Source organism: Lepus europaeus, chromosome 22, assembly GCF_033115175.1.
Source record: "Lepus europaeus isolate LE1 chromosome 22, mLepTim1.pri, whole genome shotgun sequence".
NCBI classification, from domain to species: Eukaryota; Metazoa; Chordata; class Mammalia; order Lagomorpha; family Leporidae; genus Lepus; species Lepus europaeus.
In genome coordinates, this window is record NC_084848.1 from 6,878,807 (window position 1) to 6,892,866 (window position 14,060).

The following is a 14,060-nucleotide window of genomic DNA, read 5'->3' on the forward strand; positions in this document are numbered from 1 at the left end:
AAAAGCTTAAATGGTACACAATGTAAATGATGTGCAATGTTCTTCATTCTTCAAAGGCAAAGTATACAATCCATTTGAACAAAACTCAGAAAGCTTAACATCTAGAAGTCTAAACAGTTCTACTCTGATTCTTCCTGAAATCCAAAGGCAGTGAGGGAGGGCACTAAGTATTTCCTCTGTACACCGCTTTTTGGACAAATGCTTTTCTTTAGGTTAAATAACTCTTAACAAGTATTTCTGGTAAGGTTAAATGTCATTCACTCAGCCACAATTAAGCAGATGTGAATTGAAATATAAAATTAATTTATAAAACAAAGACTTGGGACCAGCGTTGCAGCACCACGGGTTAGGTTGCTGCTTGGGATATCAGTGTCCCATATCCAAGCGCCAACAGAGCCCGAGCTGTTCCATTTCCCATCCAGATCCCTGCAAATGAGCCTGGGAAAGCAGCAGAGGACAGCCCAAGGACTTGATCCCTGCCTCCCACACAGGAGACTCAGATGGCGTTCTGGGCTCCTGACTTAGGCCCGGCCTAGTTCTGGCCATCTGGGTAGTGAACTAGTAGGCAGAAGATTTCTCTCTCTCTCTCTCTCTCTCCCTTTGTCACTGTGCCTTTCAAATAAATAAAATATTCAAAAACTAAAAATAAAATTCCAACTTCATGTTATAAAAAATAATTTCTAACTTTTAAAACCCAACCCAGAATTTATACTGTAAGGTTCTTATGAGTACATAAAATTAGGAACATTTCTAAGTTACACATTATTTAGATGTTGTAACAGGAACTACCACAGTGCCAGAGTTATTCCAACGGGGGTGGGGAACATCCAGCCACAGGTCATATTAGGCCTGTGAAATCATTTGGTCTGGCCCTGCCTAGGTATCAGCAGGCAGGACTCAAAATTCAGTAAATCTACAGCGGACTAATTTTTAAGTAGCCATAATTCTGTATGGCCCAGATGATGTTACAAACATCCAAATGGTCCTTGACAGAACATAGGTTCCCTGTACCCCTGCTCTACAAATAGGCTTTTCTAGTCATTTCATCTCAGTATTTCACCTGGGTCAATCACTGCTTAACTACATATAAAAAAATCTACTTATCCTTTAAAATTCGTTGTAATTGTCATCTTTAAGAAATTCAGGATTGAGAGTTATAGTTCACTATCTGAAAAACTTTTAAATACAATTTAATGCTAATTTATTTTACACATACTTGAAATTATAATTTGAAATTATAATCTTACACCTTGGAAAACATCCTGGCTTTCCTAACACCGTTTTTCCTTATTTCACAGTGAAATCTAATGCCTAAATGTTCATATTTCCTAATGTCAATGATTTTTTTTATTGCTCCTTACTGGAAGTACCAACTTGATTATCTCAAGAATACGAAAAGCATTTTCTTCAAATTCTTCAATGTTTCATAATCCAGTATGACCTATTTTATCAAGATACACTGACGTCTTTCTAGGAAACGATGCCTGCTTCTTAGGACAAAAGAAGTTTTCTCTCTGGTTCCCTTCCTTCCAAGAAAACGCAGGGATTTTTAACACAATTTAAAATTCTGCACATACCAGATAGAACACTTTCAGGATACTTAGCCAACTTTCAATAAAGGGAACAATAAGGATTTCAGTTTAGTTGTAGTTAGTCTTTGGTATATTTCATATAAGAATACATTTTATAAAATTCAAATCTGTGACTACAAAAGTCTAATGACTAGCACAACTGTACTTAGAGGGCACTCTCTGGAGAAGACTTAAAAACATGCATTTGGTACCAATAAACTATTGCCCTATTTTCAATGCTCAATTTTTTGAAGATAGGCTAAAATATAAATTCTCCTGACATGTTTCCTCTGTTTGTTGCTATCTTCCTTGTAAGTTTAAAATCGTTTTTGCTTCAGAATTCAGTAAAGATAATTTCTTAGTCCATCTAAGACCCTGCATTTGGGGCTCACATTGTGGCACAGAAAGTTGAGCTGTCACCTGTGATCCCAGTCTCTCCTCTCAGAACACTACTGGGGTGCTGGCTGGAGTTCTGGCTGCTCTGTTTCCAATCTAGCTCCCTGCTAATCCACCGGAGAAAGCAACAGATATGGCCCAAGTACTTGGGTCCCTACACAGATCCCAACCACCCATGTAGAATACCCAAACGGAGTTGCTGAATTTGACCTGGCCCAGCTGTAGCCTCTGTGGCCATTTAGGGAATGAACCAGCGGGTGGAAGAGCGCTCGCTCACTCTCTCAATCTCTGTCACTTTGCCTTTCAAGTAAATAAGTTAATTTTTTATTTTTAAAAACTTATATCTGGCAAAGACTGAAGCATAGTTAAAACTTTGGAAAGACTAACGTTTCAAAAATAGCATCACAGTTCTAAGCATAATTATTCAAGTGAAATGACAATGTGAAAGTTTGGTAAATTTCAACAATTAATCTTTCCTAAGGTGAGCAAAGCATTTTCGAGACTCATTCTACCCATCACTAACTCTCACCCACAGGAGGTGGTAAGGAGTCATGTGATTCTCAGGAACTGAGACAGTGACACTTTTCTGCAAGACCTTTACTCTACCCTCATGTCACATGCTCTTTCTACTGAATCCATGTGCACCTGCAAGCTTAAAATGTTCAAAAATACTTCCTCTACATTGGTTAAAATGAAAACCAAAGAAAAATGATCTCTCAAATGGAAAGCAAAATTTATGGAAAAAAATGGAGCAAGTGAATTCAATACTACACTACTTAAACTTTTACTGACAGCATGGTATTCCCAGAATACAACAATTAAAAGCTAGTTCCACTACTGTTTTTTCATGCAATACAGAAACAAAACACAGAGACAGCATGAAGGTCATCATTCTTATTTTTAATTGGGGAAATAGTATAAAGCAATCTTGCTTAGATTATTACAAAATACAATCCAGCACAAGATCAAATGGTCAGAAAATTTTCAAGCATGAAAAAAATTTTAAGGACTCTGGCAAATTTTCAGCCCAGGGCGAATAAAAGTGCAAGTCCACGGTTTTGTTTTTGTTTTAGTCTCTCAGTAAGATTTATGGTTATGTCCAGTTTTCATCAAAAATGAACACAAATGAGGCTTTTAATTTGTACTTTGGTATTAAGCCATTATATTAAAACCATCAGTAAAAATATTATATCATACCCACTTCAATCCTAACCAAACTATCTGTAGAAATAGTTGATGGGGCTTTGTTAACAGTGAGGCACAATGGCAGGCCAATAAGGTGTTAACCACTGAACAGCTAATCGGCTACATATGGACATTTTAGCAGCTTTGTCTATATTGTAAAGAATCTTAATCATAAGCAAGTTTTCAGAACTAGATGAAAATATTTAGTTTAACAAAGAATACTAACTACAGATTTTAACAGCTGACCCATCTGCCAAGGTATTCGTATTTCCTATTTTGGTTATGACTGACAGATGCCTACAGAACTGGAGTTAGACCGGGAACCCATCTAAGCACTATACATTACCTTCACAAAGAAAAGAGGAGGAGCTTCCTATAAACTGTCCTTTGTGTCAGGAAGGAAAACTTTATAGAAATCTCATACCGCTACTGTCTACAAGAGATGACACATATGCTACCATTCAACATCACTTAAGAGAGCAACATGTCCAACATGCCTTGAAATACATACTTGTACTTTTGAAAGAAGTTTGGAGCTTCAAAAAGTTTGGACCACTCTGCCTTACTCAGCAAAATTTCATCTGTGATAGCAAGACCTAAATTAAAAACACATTAAATAGTTTGCATTCTTCAGTCTAACCAACTACATTTTAAATAACCTTACACATACCACATGCATTCACTCTATAATCCGAAAACCACGATTTTAACAACACACATTTTAGCTTATGGCTTTCGAGCACATTCCTCATACATACACACTTTTCAAGAACACTGCTGGATTCGGAGCCCCCTTCTGGTAAAGCAGCATTACTCTAAAATGCCACGCTCACAGAATGAATTTCTTAAAACTAATGCGTTGGAGTTACCTTACTAAGGAAAAAATTTCCATGTGCTTTATTTCTTGCCTTGCTAAAAAATAAGATAGTTGTTGTCTTTAAAGGAATAATCTTCCCATGAAGAATCTCTTCAGACAAAAGGAAAAAAATTTTAAACTTCTAAGTTTCAAGCTGGTAGTGATACCACTGATCCTATTTCCTTGACTGTCTTCAGTCCAAACTAATCAATCCTATTCCACTCATCCCCTCAAAGTAACAGCTATGCTTTCAAACTAACAAGACACTGGCATTCAACAATTAGTTCTTCCAAAATAATGGGAAGTTTGGCCCCAGTTCTGCTCACAGCCCTTTCCCAGGAGGATACAGCCTGTTTAGTTTTCTTCATGTCGCTGAGTGCAGACATGTGCTATCACCTAAAATTTTTCAAAGCAATAATATGCAATAATATGGCACTAAGCCAGCCCATAATGGCCCAGCTAAGAAATTATTTTAAGTGTTGGTTAACCTACCAACATATAATCAAAAATAAATTTTCTTAAAAGGAATTAATTTTAAGTCAATTCTCATAATACATACTGTACTCAATAAATGATCACCAAAATCCACTTCAGTGAATGCTTCCTCCAGTTTAAATTGCACAGCTGGCTACTGGGCCTACAATGGTAATGTAACCCTTTGCGTATAAAGGAGAGTGTAAGGATAGACACTTACCTTGTTTAAACTCCTCAACCATGACCATCCGTGTTGAAACGGACACATTGTACGTGGAGTTCTGTTGTGGGTATGCTGGTGTAATTATAGGCATAAGATGGTACCTATCACTGGGGTTTACCTACATACAACAACAGCCAATCAGTTTCTTCAAGTACATATTCAACAGATACTTGGACTTTTTACCCCTTGTTAAATTGAACCAATGATTAAATATTTTTATTTCATTCATAGCTGGAGTTGAGAAAGAAAAACCACGTAAGAAGACATTGTTTTTATAGGAATTCAGAGAATCAGAGATTTGATCTAAACTAGTGGTCTGCTTCAGTCATTTGGGCATGACTATTTTGACAGCCTTACTACAAACAGTGTGCCTGCTGAGCAAAAAAGGTTCTGCTTGGGAATCAATTGACAGTTTTTCTTTATTCAACAACAGAAATAGGGATGCACACACAATTACACTGTAGAGAAACGTCATGCTACAATATGTTCCATGTAAAACTAGCTTCAAACAAGATGGAAACTAAGTTTTCAACACACCCTTAAGTTATAAAAGTTTAAGCCTATTAATAAATGGTGAAACTACATTACCATGTTGATATTTTTAAGAGATAATAGAATTAACTTTAACCTTAATCTGTCTACTAATGATAAGTGGCCTATCTCCACAAAGGAAACTGTAAACTCATATCCTCCAAAATTAAATGCCTTGGAAAACTTGAAAATATACAGCTTAATGTACTGCAACAGGATTTAAAACAAAGTTTTTGATGTTATAATATAGAAATTTAAAATCTTATTCTAATCTAGAATTCTTTTATCAATTAACAAAATGCACATTACTAACATTTAAAATGAGTAAGCAATAAATGCTGTAACTTTCCAACAGACAGATGGAAGCTCTTCTTTAGTTCAACCATGTTTTCATAATCTCTGAAATACTGAAACCAATTTTTACAATTACATCATGGTAATTAAAGTGATATTGCTTCGAAGTCACCTGCCACATGTAAACATTAAGCAATAGCTTTCCTACAACAACCCAATTTCAACAAAATTTAGATCAAATAAAAAAATACAGGGATTTTTAGTATCCTTTTATTTTTTTTTTGTTTTGTTTTGTTTTTAAAGAACAAACGCCCAAACAACTTTGACTTACAAGGTAGTTCTATATAAACTGCTAGTGAAATCTGAATTAAAAACTTTGTACAAACAAATGGTTTTACAGGGTACATACTTATGCTTCTCACATCAGAAGACAACTACAGATGAAGTTACTAAAAGAACGTGTAATATGGACATGTCCAATGATAGGCAAAAGGCTGGGAAGTCACCCTGGAGTTTTATGCAGATTTTTACTTGTTATTGCACAGTGTGAATTTGTAGGGGAAAAAATAATACACTAACCCTTGGGTCCCATACAGGCAAATTAAGATTGCATTCTTCAGGCTGTTTCAATAGCACTGGATTTGGCCATTCCCTGTTTAAAAAGATTGTAGCACTTGATAAGACTACTGGACATCATCATCTAAACGTATTTTGTTAAACATACAGCATTTGTGAATGTGATCCTTCTCCATTCATTCTGCCCTGCTGGTATATATAAACTTTTATTCCTTTCTGTTGAGGTTAGAATACTCGAAATATTTTTCCTCTATGAAATTAACCTAAACCATTTGGTAGTTTTCTTAGATTGAAGTCAGTCAAACATCTTTTCTGCCTCTTAAAGAAATGATAAAGCACTATTTAAACAAAGTACCACCCCAAGACATATGATGTGTTCAACTCAATCTGAATAAGATAAAACCCCTTGAAAGACAAAAATCCTGCCTTTATACTAATTCCATCCAAAGACAATTGAGAAAAAAGTTACTTCTGATTACAAAGGTATATGAATAATTACAAAAATCAGGAAATTTTTTCTCTATTTCATGACTTAAAAAGGTTGTAAGATGAAAAAGTGTAGCAAACCTATGTGGCATGAACACACTGTTTTTAAGACGCATTTTATAAATTAGCTACTTCAGTCCTTTATAGAAGAGAGCAAAAATGGAAAACATTTGCTACCCTGAGCTTTAAAGTTAGCTCTTTAAAATGATTTGCTTATGTGGTATGTGTACCTTAAAGGGAATTCTTACCATATCTGATTATTTCTGATTAAAATGTGCTATCATTTTAAATCCCAAAACAGCAGAATGTGTACTGAAAAGTGTGACATGGTTCTTAGTTGCCTTTAATAACTAATTTTATAAAACTACTAAAATTCTGTTTGCAGAGGGAAGAGGGGTAGGAGCAGAAATAGGCAGGGAAGACTTAAATCATTAAGCTAAATTCCAGTAAAAACCAAGAACCCTCATCTTTTGGGCCAAAGAAACTATAACAGAAAACTGCAAGAATCGTTTCTTAAAAGAAATCACAGTTGACAATTGTGGTCTTCCTGAAATGAGGGTGCTTTTTTAGGGGGAGAGTGCACCTCTCCTGGGTTAATGATAACCATCTCAATGGCTTTTGTCTTTCCCAACCACTTAGTGTTTGTTTATTCTTCAAAATTTTTTTATAAAATGTACATCTTTAATATTTACCAAAGATAAACAAATGGCAAAAAGCAACTCAAAAGCAAGCATGAAAAACCACTGGAAGAATTCGATGAGTTAAAGTGGGGTGTGTAAAAGCTTTATACAAAAGTAAATAATAACCCAACATATCAGTAAGCTGGATTTTAGCAGACATTACAGCTACAATGCAGGTTTTATCTGGAGGGTAGGCTTATATAAGGAAGTACAAACAGACCCTGCTTACTACCCTGGAAAAGCTAGTGAAAGGGAATGAAGTTTAGACCTGCCTTTTTATATACAATGTGATCTTCCCAAGGCTACCTAAATGGCTACATCAGGAACTAAAATTTGCATCTGAAAGCAGCTGCAGAAATGCCATAGAAATAAGACTAAACTTCAGTGTCTACAATCAATTTTATTTTAATATAATCTAAACACATACCATTTAGAAAATACCAAGAAAAATTTATGTACAAGAGTTGACGCTATTGCATTTGGATAAAGCTGGCAAGTTCTTGCTACTAGCATAGCCCAGGAAACACCACCGAGGAAACCTAATATATTGGAATAGATGTTGTGGCCTGTTGATAAGGGAAAAGCAAAAAGATAAGTTAGTGTTGAACAAAAGTTTAAACTTTTTAAATAAGCTAGCCAACAAATTCTGAACTCACGTTTGGCCCACAGTTTGATAGCTCTCAGAGTTAACCTGAAGTTGTCAATGTTTGGTACTAGATGTAAAATTTCATCGGTTACCCTGCAACCTGATTAATAGGAATGAAAAAATAAAACATTAAATCATCAAAAGTTTAATGACAGTAATTACAAATTTTGAGACTGACATCAAATTGAACAAAAATTTTTTTAGTAGAATCAACACTGGTAACTCACTGACAAGGGAAAAAAACATCTAATGCATTTACCTCCTTTTACAAGCACCATCCTAAATCAAAAATACCAAACAGGAACCTTCCTAGTCTCAAACTTTCAACTCATAAATAAAATGTTTCTCCCTCCAAATATGCTAAGGAGGGTTCAATTCACTTAAATTTTTAAGAATTGTTCAAAATCATAGTAACAAGTAATGCTAATACAAATTTATTCAAATCTAACCCTTTTAACTTAACAACTGATTGCATTACAAAAGAATGAAAATCAAATTTAGAATTCTACAACCTAAATCACTAGCAACAGAATAGTATAAAAGAGTCCCAAGTACCATTAATGACAGGAAAGAAATAACGGTGTAACACACTGAGGAGCAAAATAAGCTAGAGGACATTCTTCTGTAGTCTATTAGGTTTTGACTCACTATAGATTAACATGGCTATAAAAAGCTTCATCGTAAAACATTAAAAACAAAGATTTAGTATCTGACAAAAACTGCAACTATGCAAAAGGAAGCAGACTTCGACATACCGTTAAGACTTCTTATGCATCTTATATCTAAATTTTTAAGCAGACTATCATCTCGTAGGTCCAAATCTTCTGGAATAGTCTGCAGTGCTAATCGTGCAAACAAAATATCAATCTAAAAATAAAACATAACATTCCATATCAAAAAAAATTTTTTAAGACATTTCTATAAAAAATAAAACATTCTTCTGAAAGCCAGGATCTTCTCATGAACTACAAACATGACAATGCCCCCTATTAAAATTTCAAGCTAGTTCATATAATATACTTTAATCAGATAGCTTTTTTTTTTTTTCCCCGACAGGCAGAGTGGACAGTGAGAGAGAGAGACAGAGAGAAAGGTCTTCCTTTGCCGTTGGTTCACCCTCCAATGGCTGCTGCGGCCTGCACGCTGCAGCCGGCGCACCATGCTGATCCGAAGGCAGGAGCCAGGTGCTTTTCCTAGTCTCCCATGCGGGTGCAGGGCCCAAGCACTTGGGCCATCCTCCACTGCACTCCCTGGCCACAGCAGAGAGCTGACCTGGAAGAGGGGCAGCCGGGATAGAATCCGGCACCCCGACCGGGTCTAGAACCCGGTGTGCCAGCGCCGCTAGGCGGAGGATTAGCCTGTTGAGCCACGGCGCCGGCTGTTAATCAGATAGCTTTAAAACATGCGATATGAAACAGAACTTGTACAAATAAATATCTATTTATATTTTAATCATACTTAGTAAGTTTGATTTACAAGATGTGCTAAATGAATATAACAAGTTAAACTTTTAAGTTTAAGGTGTCCAAAGATTAGGCAAATATACTTATTACACTTGGTGCAGAAATACATTTCAGTAACTAGGGAGCTCTGAATATATGAGAATTTTGATAACTGTATTATACCATGCCTTTCTAATTTAGTTTTGAGTAAAAAGAAACAAATACTGGGGGGGGGGAGGCCCGGCGGCCAGGTCGAGAACATCATGGCACAGGGGGGTCCAGCTGCTCTGCAGTGCTGACTTGAGTCCTGGCTAAGCTGCTCCTGGCTTAGCTTCCTGACTAATAAGCTTGACAGGCTGCAGATGGCCCAAGCGCTGGGCTCCCTGCCACCCACATGGAAGACCCAGATAGAGCTCCTGGCTCCTGGCTTGGGCCTGGCCCAGACATGGCTATTACAGACATTTGGGGAGTCAACCAGTGGATAGAAAATCTCTGTGTGTCCCTCTCTGTGTGTCCCTTTGCCTTTCAAATAAAGGAAGAAATTTTAAAAATACACTGTGGGGAAAACAAAGCCCTAAACCACTACAGTTCAGTCAATTTTGAAGGTCTATGGAATTCAACTGACAAAATTTGTTTTTCTTTTTTAAAAGAAAGATGAGAGGGCAAAGAGACTTAGAACAAATTTCCTAATTATATCTGAAGGTATGATTTCAAAAACCTGAATGTGGTCACAAACAAGCCTTTTAAAGATCACTTTAAAAGGCAGTATTTTAAGGGGCTGGCACTGTGGCGCAGCAGGTAAAGCCTCCACCAGCAACATCAGCATCCCATATGGATGCTGGTTCATGTACCAGCTGCTCCACTTCTGACCCAGCTCCTTGTTAATGGCCTGGGAAAGCAGCAAGTGACGGCTCAAGTGCTTGGGCTCCTGTACCAATATCGGAGACCCTGAGGATACTCCTGGCTCCTGGCTTTGGTCTGGCCCAGCCCTGGCCTGGCCATTTGGGGAGGGAAGATCTCTCTCTCTCTCTCTCTAACTCTGCCTTTCAAGTTAACACAAACAAAAAAGAATCATCCATTGAACTCACCTCTATGCCATCAAAACAGAGTTTGATAACTGGTACAAATGCCTCTTCGACAGCCTGTAAGAAAGGTAAACACATTTAGTGTCCTTGAAACTACGTATTAGGCCTCTACTAGCTTTAGTCTTTTTAAAATAAAAGTGATACCTGAAATTGGTTAAATATAATTTAGCACCATGCCTGACACAAAAAGGCTCTCAGCAACAAGCTTTAAGATTTGGGCTCTCTCATGATTGCGGCCAGATTACTTGATACTTATTTTGTTTGCCTCCATTTCCTAATCTGTAAGTGAGTTTACAGATTTACGATTGATTTCAAGCTTGCTGGAGAGAGTAAAATGCAAGCCCATGTTAACTAAGTGTTCAGAGGATCTGGCAAACTACAAGAGTTTAATAAATGACAGCTACACTGTAAAATTAACTCAACTGACTATATGATTTGTTTGTTAAGTTCTCCCCTTTCACTCCAAACATTTACGTACTCTTAAATCTTTTACTTCTTCTTGTAATTTCAACTTATCATAGAATGAGGTGAAAAAGTCACTTCGATCAACATGTCTTGGTGCAACACACAACGCATCAATATCGGCACCTAAAGATAAAAATCCCATCAACCACTAATTAATATTACAATAGAATTATTGTTCATCTTATGACAGCAGTATTTGATGGTGAGAATCTGTTTAACATTATACTGGTGAGCCTCTTAAAAGTGTTCCATTCCCTAATAAAAATTATCAGTCAATAGATGGAAAACACCAGTTGAAATGGATAGGGTATGTTTCTTCCTACAGCATTCTCTACTTATAATGGCCACTTAAACCTGAGTCCAAATAAAGGACTTCTTAAGAGAGGGAATTAATTATTTCTACTTAATGTCTTGATGTCAGTAGTCACAGCCATGCTCATTAGTCAAACAAAAAAATTTTTTTCCTCTATGTATGCAAACCCATATGTGAGATGCAGAAAATAAACTTCAAGTACTAACAAGAATCTAAAGAGACAGACCATGCTAAGACAGGTCATTATGTAGCACTTGATAGGAGGCCAGTACGGAGTACATGAAAGAACACAAAAAGGATTAAAATCATTAACTAGGATCATAAAAGGGAGAGATAAGTATGGAATCAGGTTCACATAGTTATTTTCCTGAAAGATGAGATGCTAAGGCATTACCCTAAAGGCTGTTTATTTAGCATTATTTATGAAGAGAAGAGTATATAGTACACAGGAAAAATCAAAAGTAGTTGCACTACTACTACTGAGGACAGAGTAATGGGAAACAGGGAGGCAAGGGTATCAAAGCACAGAGAACAGTTTTCTGGTAAATGCAGATTTATCTATCCATCAATTATTTGAAAGGCACAGTGACAGAAAGGAAGAGGCAGAGAGAATGACCTTCCACCTGCTGGTTCATTCCCTAAATAACCCCAACAGCTGGGGCTGGGCTTGGCTGAAGTCAGTAGCCCAGAACTCAATCTGGGTCTTCCATTAAGTGACAAGAACCCAAGTGATTCCCAGGTACATCAGCAGGGAGCTGGATCAGAAGTGGAGCAGCCAAGACTTGACTGAGCACACCAAGTGGGATGAGGGTGTCCCAAGCAGAGGCTTAACCAGCTGTGCCACAATACCAGACCCGTGGCGAACATGTTTCATCCCGAAGAGGTCAGTGCCTAATGGTTAGGGAACAGCCTCGGACTGCCTGAGCACTGCAGCTTCTACCGTTGGATGGTGAGGAGAAACTGCTTATGCTTAACTGTCCCTTACAAATTTCTCACTATTGGTTACATGAAAGGAATTGGTTACTATGAGAAATAAATAAGATAACGAAAAATAAGAGCTTATCTCAGTGCCCAGTAAAAGAATAAATACTTTGGTGTAACATTTTTATTGTGTTTCCATTTACATATAGGAAATAACTACATTTAAAAATAAGAGAAAATTCATAGTGATTATCAGTGGTCATGGACATACATTTTTGCTGCTTGTTTTCTCCTTGGCTGTATTTTTAAATTTGCCTATAACAAAAGTGTGAGGAAAAGAAAATCCACAAAGTTTTCTTATGAGCTTTAATTCACATTTCCAAATAATCTTTTTTTAGGAAAGATTTAAAAAATGATATAACGAAAGCAACACTGTCTAAAAGAAACCTTCAATGGGAAAATGTTCTATATCTACACTTCCCAAAGCAGCGGCCTGTAGCTGTAGGTAGCTATTCAGCAGTCAAAACGCAGCTACTTCTAAGAAACTCATTTTAAATTTTACTTAACTTTTAATTCTTCACTGGACAATAAAGGTATGGAAGGCATCCTATTTTGTATCTTTTTCTTAACAAATTTAGACTCTTTGAAGTACTATCTCTTTCATGCAAATCTAAGACATATGATACACAAGTAACTAAGATGGATCTAATACTGTAACTTCAGGAAATAAAAAAAGATTCCCTTCTCAACATTAAATTTTACAAATTTACCTTTTGTATGTACTCCTAATCTGTAAGATCCAAATGTAAAAATTTTTCCTCCAACGTTTTCAATCACAGATTGCGGAAGATTCTATTGAAACATAAAATGGTTATTTTGCCAGTGGAGCACAAGGGATACTTCAAATGATACTGTGCTTTAAAAACAACAACAAGGCAACACAAAAAGCCCAACTAAGATTATAGTGCAAATTTATATACAGTATTCAAGCTCAATAAGCTCTAAGGAAACAGTACAATTTAATTTGAAATTAAAGCAATTTTCAACTTTTAGTGTTCTCTATTGAAAGCATACTATTTTAGAATTCTCTCACATTTCTGGAAACTGCTATCAAGACGACTGTGGTAACTCCTTCTCTTCCCCCTGACAGCCCCTAAAATATTACACATTCTTCTTAGATCTACAGTTCTAAACTAGAGATTGATTTGGCATTGTCAAGTGATATCTGTCACAGCTGGGAGGAGAGGCAGTGAACCAAGTGGGTAAAGGATAAAGATGCTGTTTAACAACCTACAAGGCACAGGATAAGCCCTAACAAGTAAGAATTACCAGATTCAAAAATAACAACTGTGCCAATGTCAAGACATCCTATATTAGACTTTAAAACTAAACAATTTAGTAAGAAATTCTCTCCATAAAAGATCAAAATTTGTGAAGCCCAATCTCTTTATCCCCATTTTCTAATCACCTTGCAGCCAATAGAGCTGTGCAAACTTTAACAGGAATGAGCATAATCTGTCAATCCCAACAATTTTTCTTACTCTCAGGGGGAAAAAAAAAGGAAAAACTGTCAAGAATTACAAGTGCAAGTACCTGAAACAGAACTGCCAACAGGGCAGCACTCTCACAACAAAGCAATTCAAGCTCAAGCTTTGTCTACTTGACATCTACTAAACATATAAGGAAAAGTCCTCAAAACAAAACTAGGTTTTCTATACAAAGCTAACACCAAGTTCAAAAAATGATTTAAAAATAGTTAGGCTTACACATCTTCTGCTCAGCTAAAATACTTCCCTTTCCAAAAAATTACTTTCCATTAAAAATTCTAATAAAAAACCTGTGGTTCATAAAGTCAATTACAGAATATCCTAGTTGCTCAGGTTTTAGTCAGTTGTTTGAACAATATACATGTTGTT

At 36.4% G+C, this 14,060-nt stretch overlaps 1 protein-coding gene across 6 annotated transcripts in view; it reads right to left on the minus strand.

The window, feature by feature from the left end:
* The window catches only part of PAPOLA (poly(A) polymerase alpha), a 63,068-nt gene that overhangs the window by 27,724 nt on the left and 21,284 nt on the right, over positions 1-14,060 (minus strand). For all 6 annotated transcript variants that reach the window (XM_062181258.1, XM_062181256.1, XM_062181257.1 and 3 more), the window contains exons 4-12: positions 12,915-12,996; positions 10,924-11,033; positions 10,449-10,502; positions 8,674-8,785; positions 7,929-8,018; positions 7,700-7,838; positions 6,110-6,182; positions 4,703-4,823; positions 3,664-3,748 (exon numbers count right to left, since the gene is read on the minus strand). In XM_062181258.1, coding sequence (XP_062037242.1) covers positions 3,664-3,748; positions 4,703-4,823; positions 6,110-6,182; positions 7,700-7,838; positions 7,929-8,018; positions 8,674-8,785; positions 10,449-10,502; positions 10,924-11,033; positions 12,915-12,996 — 866 coding nt within the window. The remainder of the gene's footprint in view (positions 1-3,663; positions 3,749-4,702; positions 4,824-6,109; positions 6,183-7,699; positions 7,839-7,928; positions 8,019-8,673; positions 8,786-10,448; positions 10,503-10,923; positions 11,034-12,914; positions 12,997-14,060) is intronic.